This window comes from Equus quagga, chromosome 8 (genome assembly GCF_021613505.1).
Source record: "Equus quagga isolate Etosha38 chromosome 8, UCLA_HA_Equagga_1.0, whole genome shotgun sequence".
In the NCBI taxonomy this organism is placed as follows: Eukaryota; Metazoa; Chordata; class Mammalia; order Perissodactyla; family Equidae; genus Equus; species Equus quagga.
In genome coordinates, this window is record NC_060274.1 from 77,094,146 (window position 1) to 77,114,194 (window position 20,049).

General features: G+C 40.1%; 2 protein-coding genes across 2 annotated transcripts in view; both read left to right on the top strand.

Annotated features, from left to right (window-relative positions):
• Positions 1-2,887: 2,887 nt before the first annotated feature.
• LOC124243707 (uncharacterized) lies at positions 2,888-10,638 on the top strand. Its single transcript, XM_046669611.1, has 2 exons — positions 2,888-3,870; positions 4,289-10,638. The coding sequence occupies exon 1, from the start codon at positions 2,888-2,890 to the stop codon at positions 3,554-3,556; it is 669 nt and encodes a 222-aa protein (XP_046525567.1). The 3' UTR covers positions 3,557-3,870; positions 4,289-10,638.
• ITGB8 (integrin subunit beta 8) overlaps positions 3,869-20,049 on the top strand; it is a 75,941-nt gene continuing 59,760 nt past the window's right edge. The window contains exon 1 of the mRNA XM_046669610.1: positions 3,869-4,245. Coding sequence (XP_046525566.1) covers positions 4,119-4,245 — 127 coding nt within the window. The 5' untranslated portion in view covers positions 3,869-4,118. The remainder of the gene's footprint in view (positions 4,246-20,049) is intronic.

Here is a 20,049-nt window from a genome sequence, read left to right on the forward strand (position 1 = left end):
GATGTCTCTCTCACTCCTGCTAACTGCCTGCTAACTAAACTGAGTTAGTGAGAAATCAAGGTTAAAGGAGTAGGGAAGAAACTCAATTCATCTAATTTTATGACTTAGCAACTAAAAGAATCTGATGATAGGATGGCTGGAATGAATAGCTAAAATATTTTTACACTATCTGTAAATTTCATTTGCTCTCATTACCATAAATGATGAAAAATTAGCTGTCATAAATTTCAAAGCAAGACAGCAGAAGATGATAGAAACAGGAATTAATCAATTCACCATCTTCTGGAGTACCTTTTTCTCTGTTAGAACTCTTTAGGCAATATGATGAAGATAACAACACTGCATTTCTTCACAATATCCCATACATTTTCCTACAAGAAAAAGGATGAGTTGTGGTGACCAATAACATTAATTGGAAACAAGCAAACTTTTTGTTTCTGGGCCACTAGTTACAGATAGATAGATAGATAGATTTTTTTTTTTTTTTGAGGAAGATTAGCCCTGAACTAACTACTGCCAATCCTCCTCTTTTTGCTGAGGAAGACTGGTCCTGAGCTAACATCCATGCCCATCTTCCTCTACTTTATACGTGGAATGCCTACCACAGCATGGCGTTTGCCAAGCGTTGCCATGTCTGCACCCGGGATCTGAACCAGCGAACCCCGGTCAATTGAGAAGCAGAAAGTGCGAACTTAACCACAGCACAACCAGGTCAGGCCCCACTAGTTATATTTATTGTAAGAAAACCCTACCGATTATTTGCAGGCTCAGGAGAATTCATTTTTATTTTTATAGCCCAAAACGCACAGATAACTTGCTTGAAAATAACTTGCAAGGATCATGGTGTCACAGCTGGAATATTCTGTCTTATTTTATTTTGATAACCAGAATTATAACCTCTTTACAACTGGGAAGTGGTGATAAATGGCACTGTGCTTATTCTTCAACAACTCCATAAAACTGGCATCTGACCTACATTTGCATGAGCTTCACATAATAAAACGTGGAAGTCTTTCTTTCTAAAGGGCTTCAAAATTTCCTGTAACAGATTCACAAGCTTTCTTTTCTTCTTCTTGCTACACAGTTGTTTTGACTTAATATATAGAATAAATTGACATCTAACAACATAGAGTTAAAAAATTAGTGCATACCTCATCAATTTCATAAAATTACACCTATTTGCATAAACTTTTATTTAATACTGTAATTGCCATTTACATTTCCAACATCAAGTGTTAGATTAAAAAATGTCATGAAACTCTGATGCGATAGTCACTTTACAATGCAGAGTGCACTTACACATCCTTACAGGAATTATGGATTGACTTTTTTCTTTATTGTGGCACTGCATTGTCTCAAGGGGGGCTGCATTCCTCAGGACTGTGAAATAATCTCTGGAAAATACCCCTGTTGCCCCACTGAAGAGTCACTAATTAGAGCTTGAATATGTCCCTTTTGTGTTCAAATGTCAAGTCCTCATCCCCATCCGAGGCACTTTGCAGGCCCTTCCTTTACGACCACCGAAAGCAAAACTACAGCTGTTCAAATTTGGAACTAAGGAAAGAAAATAAATAATGAAGCTGAGCTAGATTTAATTCTACCTATTTAGAGTACATTGCCTATAGTGGAATGGTGTTTACAAATATCAGTTTTTCAAGTTTGGATCATTCATTTGTTCTCTCAAAAGGACCTGCTTTACAGATCCAGGGCACTTGTAATTTTCCAACTGAGTTCCCGGTTGGCTTGGTTAATTCTGTGGGCCTCAGTGTGCAGTCCATACCTGAAAAGGGGGAGTTTTCAATGTCGTGGTTTATTAACCAGGTACTTTCCATTCACTCAGTGAACAATTAGAAAACAGAAAGAAAAAAGAGACAAAGCCTCCTACTTGTTTTGTTACCCCAAATATGGAGATGGAAACTATTAAACAAATAAGAAGGAGGGAAACTCCCGCATATTTCACCTTGACCTGGCTGGACTCCTTTGATGCCTGTGAGAGGCGGGTGCTCTATGGAAGAGGTCGAGCAGGCTGCTAGCGAAAAATGAGAGGTCAGACTTTACCAAGGAGAGCCACTCCTGCCCCTAGAGGAAAAAAGAGAACCATCACCCTGCGTCTCACATTGGAAACTGCCTTGTTTTCAATCCGGGGGACTGGGTTCCCTCCTTCCGCCTAGCGTGGTAGTGACAGGACCCAAGGAGCCGTGCGGCTTCCCTGACGGTTGCCCAGAAAAACACCAGCTCCCCAATGGCACCTAAACTTCTGAGCTGCAAGCAGGCAGAAATGCCCTCCCACCTCCTCTCCTTAGCTTCTCTCTCCTACTTCACTGCCCTTTCTAACTTCTTTGTTCCGTTTATTGGGAAGGTGACGCTTAAGGTCAAAAGACCCACCGTAACTAGCAAAAGCCCTGAGCCACCACCAACAGACTCTGGGAAGAGGAGGCTATCCAACCCAGGGCTGAGGCTACGAGTCGAGAAAGAGCAGCGAGAAATTTCGGCCAGCACCTCCGGGTACAGCCCCCACGGACCGGCCCAACTCTCCAGGGGTTGGGGAGACGCCGGACGGCCTTGGGGTGGGGCAAAGGGTAAGCTCCTAACTCTGCAAGCAAAATAGGCAGTGCGCACCAGCGAGCAGAGGGTGTTGGGGGCGGGGAGAGGCCCCTGGACTCCACTTTGTGTTCGGCAGCTGCCGAGCAGTGAGTATCTCCAAACAAAGGAGCGAGCAGCGGCCCGGATGAGAGGCTGGGGTCTGCGCGCAGCTGCCACTCGTGCTGAGCAGGACTCCCTACCCGCTAGGCGAGCGTTGGGGTGCAGGGATTCGGGGAGGACGGGGAAAGGGAACAGGGCGTGCGATTCCTAGTGCGCGGCTATGCATCAGGAGTTCTTGTGAACGATGGGAATGGCAACTATCAGAGCTAAGGGGGAGAAAAAGAGCCGGAGTGAGCAAAACAAAGAGCGAGTGTGGGCCGCAGTGACTTCATGCCTCACCAATGTCCCGCCCACGCTGCTTCGAGCTGTTGCTGCTGCTGCCGCCGGAGCCGCCGCGCCTGCTGGAGGCCGGGGCGAGGCGCTCGGTAGCGTGGGGCGGTTTCCTAGCAACTCGCGGCCCCAAGAGCTAACAGCTATCGGCACATTGGGAGCCAACCCCGTGGGCCGGGGCAGGACCACTCCTCCCCCGCCCCTCACGAGCCTCGTCTCCCTCGCATCCTCGCTGGGTGCACCCCAGTGCGCGCCAGCTGCCCGGGTTCTGGACGGCGGGACGCCTGAGCCTCACACTGGGGCCAAAAGGCGAGAGCACGAAGCTCCCGCCCGCGAGGCCGGCCTCCTGCACCCCCGCGGAACCTCCTCTCCTGCGCTCGCGGCCGTGCGCTCCACTCCCGGCCAAGCAGGGAGCTGCGATGCCTCGCTGTGTGTCCGCGGGCGCCGGCGGGGGCTTCTAGGGCGCTCCTGGAGCCTCCTACCCCGGCTGCTGGCACCCCGAGCTTCCTCCCTCGCCAGCCAGGACGCTGCCGCTTCGATTTTGCCTGCTGCTCAGCTGACGAGGTTGCAAAGCTGCAACTAAATGGAGTTGGCCTCCCTGACCACCTGTGGAAGAAGCTCCCGCTGATTGATGCGCCATCGACTTTTTTCCCTTTCGGCCTCGCTGGCGTCCCCTCCCACAGATGCAGCATCACCCAGTGAATGTACATTAGGCTGGTTTTTCCCCCCAGCTTCAGGCTTTGTTTGGGTTTGATTGTGTTTGGCTCTTCGCTAAGCTGATTTATGCAGCAGAAGCCCCATCGGCTGGAGAGAAACAAAAGCTCTTTTCTTTGTCCCAGAGCGGACTGCGGAGACTTCGCTCGAGTCGCCGCCCCGGGCCATTGGCCGTCGGAGGAGGTGCTTCTCGCGGCGGTCGCGGGACCCGCCGTGCCGAGCTGGGAGGGCCGCGGGGGCCCTGAGATGCCGAGCGGTGCCCGAGCCAGCGTACCTGTACCGCTTGCTCCGAGCCGCGGGGTCCGCCTGCCGGGCCTGCGGGAAAGGTCCTAGCGACACTTGGCCCGCGGGGACCGAGGTGCGCCCGGGAGGCGCGAGCGCGCATCCGGATAGCAGCCAGGCAGCGGGCGCGGTGCGGGCTGCTTTGCATTATGTGCCGCTCGACCCTGGCTTTTTTTACTGCCGCATTTGTCTGCCTGCAAAACTGCCGGCCAGGTCCTGCCCCATTCCTTCGGGCGGCCTGGGTGTTTTCAGTTGTTCTTGGACTGGGCCAAAGTGGTAAGTTGTTTTGTTTTCTTTTGTTTTCTTCTCTTCCCCAAAGGTTTTGGGCTGTCACAAAGAGCATCCCGGCCAGGTAAGTGGCCCGGTGTCAGCCTCCATCGCCTTGAGAACTTCGTGAGGGCGGGTGTGTGACGGCGTCCTCCATTGCAGGCGGCCTGAGGGAGGCCAGGTGTCAAGCATTTCCGCTCCGGAGTGACAGCAATAACTACTTATACAAGGAGACGCTGCGTGTTGCTCCCGGTTGTTGGGGAAGCAATACGAGAATGGAAATTTGGAAGAGTATTTCCAGAAGCCAATTTAGGGGTTCTGCTCCATCCTTGAAGGCATCCTCCTTGAAGATATCCTTGAAGATGCTTCCCATCTTTCTAGCATGTGGGTCCATTAATCACTAGCTTGCATTTGATTCAAGGCTGAAGATAAATCGCTATAATGGGAGTGAGTCTTCTGTTTTTTGAAGAAAACTATGAAAGAAAAGGATGGCAGTATACAAGTTTCTTCTATCACAGTGCTCGGCCTGAATGAATTAAAAACATTTAAGGAATATCCTTACTTTAAATCACCATTTTTTCAGCTTAAAAAAAAAATTCCTAGGTAATTGATCCCCCAGTGAGATCAATCCCTGAGACTGAGACCCTGAAACAGAACCCTGTACCAAGATTGACGGCTTTCAGTCCAGACAAGCCACTTCTGTCAGAATTACCTTGATTTGGAGAGCATACTTATTTTAAAGTATATTGTCCTCATATTACAAATGAGGATAATAATACCTGCCTAAATCACAAAGAAAAACTCAGGTCAAATAGCGTATGAAAAGGTGTTTTGGCTCTTCTGAATTATATGCAAATATAAGGTGGCAGTATGGGATTGTTAGCAAACAGTAAAGCATACAGTAAGTAATAGCAATAATCATCAATTTAGGATGAGTTCTTAACGGTTTTAAATATAAGTCATACATTTGTTTTTGCCAATGCAATGACTATTGCCATACTATTAGAGCCTTTCTCTGACCTCCTGTTGAAGAACTGTTGTAACTGTTTGTAGGCTAAAATTTTCTCCTAGCTTTGAATTGATGTGTCAAGTTTCTGCCTGAAGCTGATTAAAATGGTCAAGTCATAACTTTATAAATAAGGCTTTATAATGGAAACATCCAGTTAGTTTCACGTATTTTTTGTATATATAGTTGTCTAATATTTGTTTCAAAAGTAGCTTCACCCAGTTATGTGAAATGAGAGCAATTAGAGTAAATTTTTATCTTGTGGTTATTTTTTGACTTGTATGTTGATTTCAAAATAAGTGAAACAAGGCAAAGGAAAAAGTAACATTCATTATTGATTCTCTTAAGTGGAACACCCATTTGTTGCAGCAGATTTTCCACTGAGCATAATTCCATCCTGTGTTAATAAGTGAACAAAGTATTTTTCTAGATTTAGTAAACACATATACAATAGTAAAATGACCGAAACTTGTGCCAACAGAATACATTTTGTCCCCAATACATAGGCAAAGGAAAAAATCCTACTTGCCTCTAGAATTTGCTAATAATAGTAATAATTTTTTAGTATTCATTGTGCTTGTAAAGATTAGTCAAGTTCTCATGTAATAGCATTGTATTTCTATCCAGTGACTATAACTGATTTGAAGCAAATATTATGAATGGGCTCCCTTGCACCTGCAGTTGTGAAAAGGGAATGCTTATCCAAAATTAGAACAAGGCATCCTTTTCCCAGTCTCTGTCAATATACAAAGGTTTCTGATGTACACTGGTTTGCGTTGCAGTTAAAAACATGCAAAAAATTTAAATTATAGTCAGTGCAACTCAGAAAATTAGAGATCAGCATAAACTGTTGTACTTTCATGATATAGCTACAAGTCTCAAATTATATGTCTTCACAGTGCAAATTAGATGCTTAAAGCAGAAGAGAAATTTAGGTATCAGTTACAAAAGAAATCTTGTTCCCTTGCTCAGTAGTTTACACCAAGGAAATGTTGAGGGCAATAAAGCTATACAAAAGAAACCATAAACTGCACAACAACATAACTTTGGGTTTAATTTTTGAGTAGAATTTATAGGTCCCCAATTCTTAGTGGATTCTTAATCATGAATATATAGTGAGCAAGGGAGATGTTATTAATAAAACCTGAACATTTTTCTGATCTAGAAAAACATTATTGGAGTTTGTTTTTCAACTTTCCCTGGTGGAAATTACCGACAATGAGAGGAACAATAACACTATAAAATGGTTAATGAGTAACTGGAAAACACTAAAGAATACCTAGTGGTTAATATTTGAAGAGTTAATGTAGCAACACTGTTCTTTCTATGTTTACTAGTTTTGAAAGATTAAAATTTCTTTTACCTGCATTTTTATATAGCAATATGAGTGACAAATTTCTTTTAAAAAAGTGGTAAATATTATTGCAATGAAATTTCACCTTTTGTGCATAATCAACTATTTATTCTTTTAAATAACAATCAACTAAATTAGCATCATTTTGTAACTGTGATATTACTTTACCTCAGAAGTATTTCATAGCATGTGTTCTCAGGTTTCTTTATGCTTACCTAAAGAGAGAACCAAGGCTTCATTTTTAAGAATCCAGTCTTCCAAATTATTTGCACGATAAGCATACAAAATAATTCTATCTTAAAGCAACTGAGACACTTTGATAAAAAAGTTGGTGCCGTATATGAAAAGTCTATGTTTGTGTTGTAGATGAAAGCACAATAGCTGATAAGAATTGAAAAATTTCAGAGAAATTTTTGTGCCCCCAAATAGTTCCTTCACCTGTTACCAAATTATCTGAAATTTCACCTTTTAATGGATTTCTTTGGATTAAGCATGATATTGACACTATGTTTCTTTTAACTTTTAACTCTATATTATGGAAATTTTCAAACACATACAGAATCAGAGACAATGGTATAAGGAATCACCATATACCTATCACCCAGCTTCGTCAACTATCAGCTCAAGGCCAACTTGCATCTCTTCCCCTACCCAGTTCATCTCCTTCCAACTAGATTATTTTGAAGCAAATCTCTCATATCATTTTATCCTAAAATATTTTGGTATCAAAACACTACTGGAGGAGAAACACACTGTCATGCGTGTTAATCCCACAACATGAATTATTTTAGCTGAAATTTAGGGCCACAAGAATGTTCACTATCTTTAAAGGGAGGAATGCAGAAGTGAAGGAGGCAAGCAAAGACAGACATGTTCAACCATTTACTTTTCAACAGTTCTACTATGGCTCCATTAAAAATATTTTTCTTGAAAGTATGCATATGTAACAGCTTTTTGGTACGCATGTATATGAAGAAGAAGAAATAACATGAATAGAAAGAAATAATAACAGGAATAAATCTACTTCCCCAGACAAACTTTAATTACTTTATCCCGATGGAATCACAGCAGGTATATACCTTGTTTGAGTTTCGTTTTAAGGAGTGCTCCCCTTGTCTATTGAGTCATCGGTTTTTCTCCTCTCTAATGGGTCATTTACAGCATATGCACATCCATGCATGCTGTAATATCTTTCTTCTTCTATTTCTCACTCTCCTTTATAGCAAAAACCTTGAAAGAGTTGTCCATCTGTGCTGTCTCCAACCTTCCTCACCTTCTCTTTGATTTCACTGAAGTCAGGCTTTCTTTACCACCTCTGCACTTGTACCACTCTGTTAAGATCACAGTGACCTCCCTATTGCCAAATCCAATAGCCTATAGTTCATAGTCTTCATCCTGCTTGACGTATCATCTGTCAGTGAGTTAACACTGTTCGAAACACTTTTTTCCTTGGCTTCCTGGACCCACATTCTCTGGTGTAAGCCCCTTTTCCATCTGTGATGTTGGTTCTTCCTCATATCCCAACCTTCAAATGTAGGAGTGGCTCAGTCCTCAGACTTTCTCTTCTGGATATATACTGAGTCATCAGGTGGACTGATCCAGTCTTAGGTCTTAAATACCATTCTATGCTGACAACCCCAGTCCTGACCTCTTATCTAATCTCTATAATGTATAGCAAACTGCCTCTTCAACATCTCCATTGTATGACTAAAGGCAAAATCAACCCTAACATATTCAAAACCAAACTTCAAATTTTCTCCCTTAAGCTTGTTCCTTTCACACTCATCCTCATCTCAGTAAGTGATAACTCAGTCTTTTAGTAGTTCAGAGTAACATTTTGGCAGCATCCTTGATTTCTCTGTTATCTCACATTCCACAATCAGTTTACCACCTCCACTGCCACCACTCTGGTCTATGCCATTTTTGCTTGAACTCTTGAATGCCTACTGGACTGGCTTCTCTGCTCCATGGTGCAGCCAGACTATGTTCCTCAGGTTCTGTCACCCCTCCACTCAGAACTCTACATGGCTTTTCATCTGTCTGAGATCAAAGGTCAAGTCTTTACATGGCTTCCAAGATCCAGCTGACTTCCTGACCTTATCTCCTTACCCTCTTTCCCTCTCTCACTTTGCTCCAGCAACACTGGTCCTTGCTATACCTTGGATGCACCAAGCATGATCCTACCTCCAATCTTAAACTCACTGTTTCTCTGCCTGGAATGTGCTTCCCTGAGATATTTTGTTGATTCCCTCTCCTTCACTTCTTCCAGATGTCTATTCAAATATCATCTTATCAGAGAGGTTGTTTCTGTCCTCCTTATCAACACTGTGTAGCCTACTTACCCCAGTTACCTTTTTCTCTTATGTACCTTAGCATCCCTGATCTATTATGTATTTGTTTGTTTACTGCTCTTCTCTCTTCTCCCAACCTAGCAACTAGATGACAGCTCATGACAGAAGGTACTTTGTTCTCTTTCTAACTATCGAATGCCAGCTCTGTAAAAGGTGCTCAGTACACATTTGTTGAATGAATGAAAGAAAGAATAAGTAAATTTCTTGTTGATTTTGTCATCAGATTGATTCCCAGTTCATTCCAAGACAGGGCTTCATTTATTTTCTATCAGTCTCTCTTCTCTTTGCAACAAATGGATGAACTGAAGAATCAAGTTCTATTATATTTATTAGAAAATAACAGAATCTTCTTCCAGAAGAAAAAATAATAAAGGTATTCCTACATGTAGTATATAAGCATGCAAAAAAAAAAAAAAAAAAAGGTTTGCCTAATAAGCCAATTTTCTTCTTTTTTTTGTCCATTCATATTTGATAAAAATTGACTTAATCCTGTAACCTCTTTTTTTGGAAAAGTATAGTATATCCTCATGTGGTAGAACCATATATAGGACTATAAAAAATATGAGGACTGACCAGATAGAAAGGTTCTCAGAATAATTTTACCAGCTGATAATTTTTTAAATGTATAAGTTTTAAGGATATATTATTTATTCATGAATATATACACCTGCTAAGCTAATTAAGCCTTGATTAGACTGAAAACAAAATTAGTTAATAATTTTAATAAACCAGAGGAAGTCAAGGGATACAGTTTAGAAGAGAAAGGGACATTTTTAATAGGATTAAATACAGACAATTAATAAGATAAATATAATAATCAGTTAGCATTCCAATTTTATTTTTATCAGACATGAGTAATATCATGATATAGAAACACTATATTACCTTTGCAATTTTCCCGTACTCCATTTTGAATGAACCTTCCTCAAAGCAAATAAAATATTTAAGATAATCTGGTCTTTGTTTAATAGTTTAGAGCGTTTTCTGCCCCACCTGTTAAATTTGATTTACCCAGGTATAAATAGTTTGGTGTTAAATTCCTCACTTTGTTCACCCTGCCAGTGCCATTTTATTGATCACTAGATGGGCTGTCAGAGGGTAGTGTTTTGATCTAAGGTTCTTCAAACTTTAACAAATTCTGATCCTATGCAGAGACCATTCAGTTTTCTTTAAAAGTAATAAACTATTTACCTTGTGATACAGTCTTTCTCTTGTTTGGACATTATAAGAAAAGATGCTCAAATCATCCTCCTCGAAAGAGCCTGTTGTATAGCATTCTCAGTTATTTAAATGATGTCTTTTTGCTGGTTTGATAAGTCTCAGTGAATAACTGATATAAAAATTGTATTACTTGTAATATTATTTAACCAAATTGACATCAGGAAATAGTTTTTTAATATGTTTATTGAATAACCTAGCAATGTTCATAACCAATCCTGTATTGTAGGTGCTCAGCCCTTCTTGGTGCTCAAAACTCTAGTCCCCGTTGCAGCCCACGTCTACACATTTAGAGGAGTTTTGCCAGCATGAGGACTGTGAGGCCTTATGTATCTTCTCCAATTATATATGAAATATATTTTGTAAGCTATATATTGATTATAAAATAAAATAAGCCATAGAAAAAAATAACATTTTATGTTGATTCATATTGCATTTTATTAAGTTGAACAATTAAATACTGAGCTTTTTAAGTAGATGGCCTAATTATTAATCTCTAAAAATGTAACTATTCTAATTATATCCTAAAGATGTCATATAAGCATGGCTTCTATATGTAGTGGAAAGAAAGTGTAATGCTCATGTATTTTAACAAACAGTTGGGTAGCTGTCACTCTGTGCCATGCACTGATCTGAATGCTTTACCATAGCGATTTCATCTTCATACTAACACTATGAGATAGGTAGAATTATTATCCCTGTTTTAGAAATGAGGAAACTGAAGCACAGAAGAGATTAGTAACTTGCTCAAAGTCACCTAGCTAGTAAGGAGGAAAGATGGGATTTGAACACTATTATGTTGCCTCATATTTTCTTCAAAAATTTTCTGGAAGTTGTTCTAACAAACATTCAGTGTGACTGTGAGAGAGAAGACGACCTTCACGCAGTCCTTCCCTGGAGATTCCCGGGCCCTGCCCTGTAACATTGTTGCCCTCACAGAGTAACTGCAGAGGGCAGGATAAAGATTTGTGAGTTGAAGGCATGGTCAAAGCATACCTCCTGTTGAAGCTCCCACATACTCTTAACTCATCTTAATTATACCTCACGATGGTTGTTTTCATATGGGAATGAGAAAGAGAGAGAACACACGTGGCTTTATGGAAATAACCCGGAATGTAACTCTGCCTCCCACAGGATTTCCAGTGTGTTATATAAATGTGTATGACTTGTGGTTATGAGCAAGAAAGAAAAAGAAAGCAACTGACCTGCTAAGTAGCTGGTAACCAGTTCAGTCAAAAGTGTTCAAAGGGACAAAGTTATAGTACACAAGTCAGACTACTGATCAACATAGGGCTCACCGCATTCCTAGCTGCTTGGAGCCACTCTATTATAGCTTGATATTCTATATTGTTTAATATATTCAGAGTATTTCTTCTCCATACATTTTTAATAAAGTAAGTGTTGCCCTGGCTGTTAAATATTTGCAGTGAATAGCCATGTCTAGCAATATTGGTCATTTAGAGCATGGCATTTCCAGGATATGCTAGGCTAAAGGTGTATACTGCTATGCTTCCTTCAGGCAGAACTTTTTGCTGTTTGTGTGTGTGTGTGTTTTGCAGTTTTATAACTTTATTTGACAATCAGTAGTTAGTTCTCATCCATATTGACTGTCTGTAGATTTTTGAAAGTGTGACAATTATGTAGGTAACCAACGTATAGAACATGTTTAGTGAATGTCCACCCTCATGTTTTCTGAACAACTACACATGGGTACAGTATAGGACATTGCTTATTCCTTTGGCCCAGACAGATCAGTTGAGTCTGGTGTCAATGTGCACATCTGGAGTTCCCTTCTCCTTCATGGCAAACTTTTTGAGTGCCTGAGGAGCACATTTCTAAAGCCCACTCTATGGATGCACTTATGAATGCCAATGGTGTATTCTCTGGTCACCACCTCATTGTTGGCAAAATGGCCCTTCTTCTTGCCACTTTTATTTGTGGGATCTATCCAGAGAGCACAAGGGATTGTGTCACTTCAGGCAGAAGTTTGATGCTCTGTCTAAGCACTGGTCATATGGCAGAGAGCAAATCAAAGTCCCCACTCACATGACACTTACAATCTAATTAAAGAGGACAAATATATGTATGTATGCATGTGTATATATGTATATATATATATGTATGGTGTATATTATATATATGATAAAATATGATATATAACATCATGTATATTTTATAACATATATGATATACATCAAATATGTATGTATATATGTATCTATATATATGATGAAAAGAAGAAGAAATAAAGCAGAGTGAGAGAACTGACCTGAGAGGGACTGGGACAGGCTGCTATTATATATATAAGATAGTCAGAGCAGGCCATTCTAATAATATGACATTAAACTTCTTAAGTTTTTTATTTCTGTGGTCCACTTAAGGCATTTCACAATCTTTCTTATAGTTTACGTTTTCCTAGAAAAACAAGGGGAAAAGATATGTTAGGATTTCCAAGCTGATAACAGTAATAGGAATATTTTTCTTCTTTGCTATTAAAGGTGATCAAATTCTCACTTATGGCTAGGAAGAAAAGAGCTGTAAGGTAGTGAAGGGAGGATGACGATGATAAATAAGTGGGTGATACTAGGTAAGAAGATTAAACGAAAATGGAGATTTTTGTTTCTTAACATCAACTCTTTGTCTATAATGGTTTCTCAAATCTGTCCCCTCCTTTTAATACAATGCCATTAGGACAGAGAAAGCTTCAAATATCTTTCATTCTATGAGCTTCCTAACCAGTTTCCATCATGTCTAACCTTTGTCCACATTTTACCTCCCTACTCAGTATCTTCCATGGCTCCCATTGTCTGCAGGCTCCTCTACACGGTATACAAATCCCTTCGAGAGCATCCCATGCCTAACACTCTGACTCCTTGTTCATGTCCTGTCTCCATACCCACCCGTGACCTCCTTGAGAGGAGAAACTGCCTGTTGGTTCTGTGTCTCCAATGCCTAGAACACAATGGGTCCTAATAAATTATTTGAAGTAAATGACTCAATAAATGAGGTGAGGACATCAGTTTAAAACTGGGCAGCTAAGCAAATAAGCCCTATTCAGCTCTAACCCTCACTAGAATTTGAACTTTAAGAAATGCAGTTTTCTTTAAAAAGTGTGTTTTACCATACAAAGTTTAACGCCATAAAAGACACTTGTCTCTGCTTTCCAGTCCACTCCAAAAAGCAGTCTCTTGACCTTATAGGCAAATCTTTAGCGAAGATCAAAATGGAGGCTTAGTGTTTTTTAATCTACTTTTTACAAATTTGTTTTGCCTTCAGATTTCTCTGATAATTATTATTTTCATCGTTGATAATTAAGTATAAAAAGTAATCATGATCCTTTACCACTGTGTATTTTAAAATGGATTTATATTTAGATTATACAAACTGAAATTTGTAGTCATTTTAACAAAATACTAAGAAAAGCAATGAAAAGGGAAACTATTCTAATCCATTTAATCATTATTCATTCATATTTTCTTAGAGCACCAACAGCTTTGTGTCAGGCACTGTTTTGGCTTCTGGAGTTAAAAGAATAACAATGGTAAACATTTGTGAAGTATTTTTCTGTATGTCCTTCTGTACATGTGGTATGAAAATATATCAGTTAATGCCCACAACCCTCTGAAGTATGTACTCTGATAATTTCCATTTTATAGGTAAGCCAACTAATTAAACAACATTGAATAACTATTTCAAGATCTCTTCGCTAATAAGTAATGGAACCAGAATTCAGGCCTGTGTGAGTTTGACTCTGCACTCTCTCAATCACCATTAAAGACTATCTTCCAGGGGTGAGAAGAGTTCCTACCCTGCTCTGGCCCTCCCCACAGCCAGGGGATCCATAGGGCAAGCCTATCCATAGTCTTAAATCCCCTTTTAGATCATCTCCAGAATTCTCTGCCCAAACATCCCCAAAATACATTCAGGGCCATCCTGTGGGTAGACTGTGCCACTCGTATGCCAAAACCTAGAAGAAAGAGAAGTACACAGAGGTTGGACATGCAGGGCAGGAGTGTCCATGCAGTAAATGATAGGCTACTTTCAATGCAGAATAAAGCTAGATTTGAGAGAGAAGAGGGGCAGATCAAGGGCTATAGGGGCAACACTTCACACAGTGCCAAGTTCCCAACCAGAAATTTAAAGAGTCTGAAATTCTAAATTCAGACCTAGCCTTCTAGCGCATTACCAATGCATATTTTTCAAGATGGGAATATAGAAATCATTTTACTTAATGGTTTCTTATCTTGGGTTGTAACTGTTAAATATTTAGTCTTGTTATGCCCGCCACCATTTGTATCCTTGCTTGTGGCCCTAAGAAATTTAGGGGCAGACTTGTCTAGTATTTTACATATTATTAGGGGGAAGGGTGGCAAACAATGGAAGCACCAGAGATGACTGCATAAGGAGAACCACCTCATGTCAAGGTGCTTTTATATGTAGGGAACTGAATGCCTTTGGTAAACTCTAAGATGTGTACAGATTACACTGACTTCTATTCTTGCAAATAGTGTTGTAGTGAGAGTCTAGTGAATGCATATTTTTAATTTAGTTTTACTTTTTATTTCTCCCATTAATTTAAAACATGTCACAGAAAACATTTTACTTATATGAATAAGCCAACTTTGATTGAATTATTCAACTAGCATATATTTAATATGTACAAGTGAATGAATATGTAGAAAAAACATTTTCATACTGCCTTCATGGACTAAAAGGATTATTTTTCAACTTAAAAATCACTCTTAATGTGACTTTCTGTTTTCACAGTAAGTAAATTAGTATAATTTACAGATCAAAGAAAAATATGATGAAAGTCAAAATCCTTTCCATTAGGATTTTATAATTTAATTAAAACAGTCCAACCTTTCAACAAAAGTACCAGAATCGATTCTTGCTAGGAAATTACTAATATTAAACAGGTATATTAAAGTTATCCTCCATGAGTTATTTAAATCAGTTCCCAACTAAAATTAGTTTAATTAATAAGAATAAGATCATTAAATCGAAATGGCAGTGTTAAATTATAGTGGTCTTATTGAATATATACTCCTAAGACGACTTTAAAAGATGCTTTTGAGTGCTGTTATTCAAAGTACTAAAAGTTCATATTTTAAAACAGCACATAAGGCCTTAAAAAGTGGCCTTTCACAGTAACCTTATCAATGAGCCAACCATCATTACTATACTGGTTTTAGAGACATTTTATCTCTCTTTCCCAGGTGTTTTTGTTGTTTTAATCAACAAATACTGTCACATTTGTCAAAGACAGAGTCTGTTGCCACTCCAGATCAGTACTGGTGCAGTTTGAATATTCTAGAGAGTTTCCCCAGGTAGTATAAAGTAAGGAACCAGAATAGCTTCCAAGGGCTAATTCAAGCCAAAGTCCATGGGATAGATCAAGTTTGGAAGTGGAGGGAAAGGCTGGCAATGAAGACAGGAGGATAGAAGACAAGAAATATGTCAGGTCTGAAGAAACGTGCCAACTGTGTCTTATTAGGTATGTGAGGTGTGCAGTGGCTGTAGGCCAGAGATGTTTTAATGTTTTCCATGGTTTTGGAGGCAACTTCCTTTTGGAATAGAAAGTTGATATTGCAACATATGCCAGTGGTAAAATGCACCCACAGTTAAGGTACAGTTTGTTCCACATATACATATGGTGCCAAGATCCTATCCTTAGAGTTGAACTGCAAACATTTTCCCAGGTACAAGCATTTTTCCTGATTTCAGTGGGGACCATATTTAGTATAATTCCCTAGTCTGTTACAGATACTGTGTAGAGAAAGGAGCTGGGTGGAAAGCTTTATCCTTAAGGAATGAGGGATTACCGCAAGGCTCCAAAGAAGCTTTAGAATATAATAAAGTTGACCAAAGAAAACAATTAAAAGAAAAATTCAAAATTCTACAAGATTAGATTGACAGGAGGTATCTTAAGGAGTGCCAAACTAGGGAATATCTTTCCTAATTGCCAGCTCGAGTTGGGCTAGGAGGCCAGGCTGGCTATGCCTAGTGATGTATTCATTGATTGTGGTAGAACTAAGAACACAAGAAAGTTTTGGAGTGTGCAGGAATTGCTGTAAAACTGGCTGTTCTAGTTGGAAACAAAGGAACTCATTGTAACAGAACTGTATTATTGGCAGAAAAATGACCTAGCTAGTCTTTTTCTTAGTACAAGGCATACCTTCCAAGATATCACTGTATTGTCTTTTTGTACATTTGGTTTGGATTTTTATGGTGAATTGAAGACAAATAGATCATAATTTGAAAAGAAAACCTTCTCGAAATGATACATAGGGCTTAAGTTTCAAGAAAATTCATCTGGAAGATAGTAACACTGAAAGAGGCACTCAAGAAAGGAGTCAGTTTCAGACATTCTAAATTTTGGTTTAAAAGGTCCCTTTTGATGAGTGATTCAACCACAGCTGTGTAGAACCAGAGCCCTAAGGTGAGGGCCAATGTATGTAATCACAGTACCTGCCCTCTGAGGTTGGTAATGGAAATGTGAGAACCAGTTATTAGTACCAGTCCCTACTTCAGAGGAGGTAGCATGTTTGATGCCTCTTGAAGAAACCAAGGTCACATGATACTCAGTGACATATGATGGGACTATGATGGGGTAGAAGAAGGGGAGGGGGTTTCCTGAGCATGTACCTGTGCCCTGCTGAAGGCAATATAACACAGCTGTAGAATGAGGCCCAGTGCTCCTGTTAGGGTGCACATGGTGTTGATACACATGTCCAGGACTGACCCTTGGCTATTTGGAGCTCAGCATAGCATTGATGCCAGAGGTCACTGCTCTCTGAGAACAGGGTTGCAGGCTAGATTATCTGGTGATAGACTTACTGGGCCAGAAATTGACTTACAGGCATTATGAAGAGTCAGATATCAGGGCCTTTTTAACAATTTCTGCCTCTCAGAGACGTGTTTGATTTTGAAGTTAACAAAAGACAAGTGCTCCTTCTGACTGAATTATTTGGCAGTGCAGAAATGTTTGGTTGGTTATAACTGTCACTGGATGTTACATCCCTCTTCCCGACAGGATAGACTTCTCAAACACTACCCAGATGACTTGGGTTTTTTTCCTCCTAGATGGGGTACTTATCAATTCCTTTGGGTATAATTTCTCTAAACAAAAAAGCCCATGTATGGAATCACGATTTTCTTGGCCCTTTCGCCAAATTAGATGTTTCTAACCCTGTGTTAAAACTTCAAGCTCCAGAGAACAGCAGAATTGGGTCTTCAAGTTCTACAGAGCTGCCTTGTGGCAGAGGACCTACTAACTGATCAGTCCACTTTAGGATATTTGTTACAGTTCCTTATTGGCAGGCAGGGAACCGAACACACAGGAAATCCCAAGAAATGTAGAATTATCTAAACTTTGGAAGCCCACTCTCCGGTAAAGCAGCATTCTTAGATACGATTTCCTACAAGGAACTTGAGTTCCTAAGAACATTACCCCTAATAGCACAAACTCACTTTTCTAGGGCTTTGAGGATGTTGCACAGTGAGTGGCTCAGGATGGTCCAAATGAGTTGGTTATACAAGGCAGGCTGTTGAATGTTGCCCAGATATATAGTGACTCCCTCCATCCAAAAGTTCACAGAAGATAGCACATGAACACTGGGAGACTGGCAGGGAATTCCAGAATCTAAGAGGGTATTACCAGTAATGTTCATACCCATGGCATATTTGGAAAAGGGTCTTTCATTCATCTCCTTTCTAAATTGTTAGCATGCAAAAGTGAAGTGCAGTGGAAATCTGGGTGTTTCAGGGTTGACTAGGAGGCAAGGAATCAATGACCACAGGTATGCATGCTGCATGTGAGAGCACAGAAGCTGAGGAACAGAGTCTGGTTGTCATTTGTTTCAGAATAGAGCAGAGCCTTCCAGGCCAGAAGGGGTAGGTAAACTGAGTTATCTCTGCATACTCAATGGATCTGCAACATGAGTCTGATAGGGTATAGATACACTCTATAGCCTCAGTCAAGGTGAGGGAGTAGCTCCCATTTATCCACGCAAACATAATCATACTTGGTTGTATATTAAAAAAGGCAGCTTGGGGGCCTTTAGCAGAAGTGTAGGGGTTGAACCTGAATGGGGTAGTTAAGCGTTGGGAAACAAGAGACCTGAGGTCCAAGGGGAAGCTGAGTAGAAAACAAGTGGGTTCAGATATGAAAGATTAGACCTGGAGTGTTGGACGTTGGGTGACGATTTAATTTCTGAGTGGGTTGCTGCTGTTTCACCAGCTTTTACTGATCCAGCAGAATTAATTAATTCAATCCATGATCATTCATATTTTGACTCTTTCTTTTGAAAATCTTTTCAAGACGTGTTTATAAAATTTCCTGCCTTGATAAGTACATTATTCGAACTTTCTTTGAGATTTGAGGAAAGCCTCACAGTTATTCAACCAATAAATCAAAAAGTATTGCTTGAGCACCTACTCAGTGCATTTGCCATTGTACTAGTTGCTATGGGGACAGAGGAGAAGGAAAATACCATGCAGATGGGATAGCTGCGCCTGGGGCACTGTGTGAGCACACAAAGCAAGGTGGTGATGTGGGGCTGAGGTGGGTAGTCTGGGTCATTAGTGCTGTAGCACTTTAGACTTCTGAACCAGACAGGATATAGGTCAAATGTGTCCTGATGCCAAGACAAAACCTCAAAGTCTCTTCTAAATATTAAAACTTAGTTTTCATTTTTCCTATACTTTAGCAGAGAATTAAATTATAGAGCCTTGATTAACTGAAATTTTCAACTACTTAGACTTTCTATACATATGGTTCACCTTTTTAGGCACAGTGTATTCCTAGGGACTGTCATAAAATGCATCAGCATGAAGCAAAATCCAGGTTGTGCATCCTGTACCCTAATAGTATACATGATTACTTACATTGTTTTTAGCTATTGGCAGAAACTGTTAAATCAGTGTGTAAAGATGGGAAGAACAAAAGTACAAGGATTAATTTATAAAATGAGTAGAGTAGGGATATCAAAGTGGTAAAATTCAGGGCCAACTTGTCAAAAAAAAAATTATGTATGAGTGTTGGGGAGCAGTGCAGATGGCCAAAGAGAGTAAGTGCAGAAACAGGACAAAGCTTCCCCAAAAGGAGAGTGCCACAGTTGACTGAGAGAAGGGACACAATTAAGAGAAAGTTATCTGAGTGACACAGAAGTAAACATATCAATTTAAAGAAAGAGCAAGAGCAAACAGGACATTTTGGTTGATAGAAGAGACATGCATTCATCTTCTCATTCAACAATTATGTACTGAGTCTCTACCATGTGCCAGATATTGCTCCAAGCCCTGGGTATAGAGCAATGAGCAAAACAGAGAGAAATATCTGCCCTCATGGAGTTTACATTCTAATGGTAGAAGGCAGACCATAGACAAAATAAATAGAATGTGTACCATGCTGGAATGTGCTATAAGTCTAGCACCTTCTGTAGAATCAAACAAACTTAGATTGGGAGTAAGGAGTACTGGTGTGAGCATTCCTTGAAGTCTTGAAGGCAGTGAGAGAGTTAGCCTTGTGAATAATTGGAGGAGGGATCAAGAAGAGATTAGATAGCAAGAGATGTAAAATAGGTAGGAGGATAGAAGGACTGGGGGTGGCAGATTGTTGGTGTCTGGATCCTAGAAGGAGTGGGTTAGATTGAAAGACAGGAGGTGGTGGTCAGAGAGGGTGATATGTTAAATTGAGATTGTAGATGTGTTGCAGTTACTGGTAATTACAAGGTCTAAAGCTATGACCATGGAAGAAAGTAGCTAAATCAGAGTGGAGGACAAAATAATTGGAGGAAAAGAGAACAAGAACTGAGGCATCTGGGTATTGCAAAGATGATCTGCATATATACTGAAATTGCCAAGAACTGAAATAGTAGTGT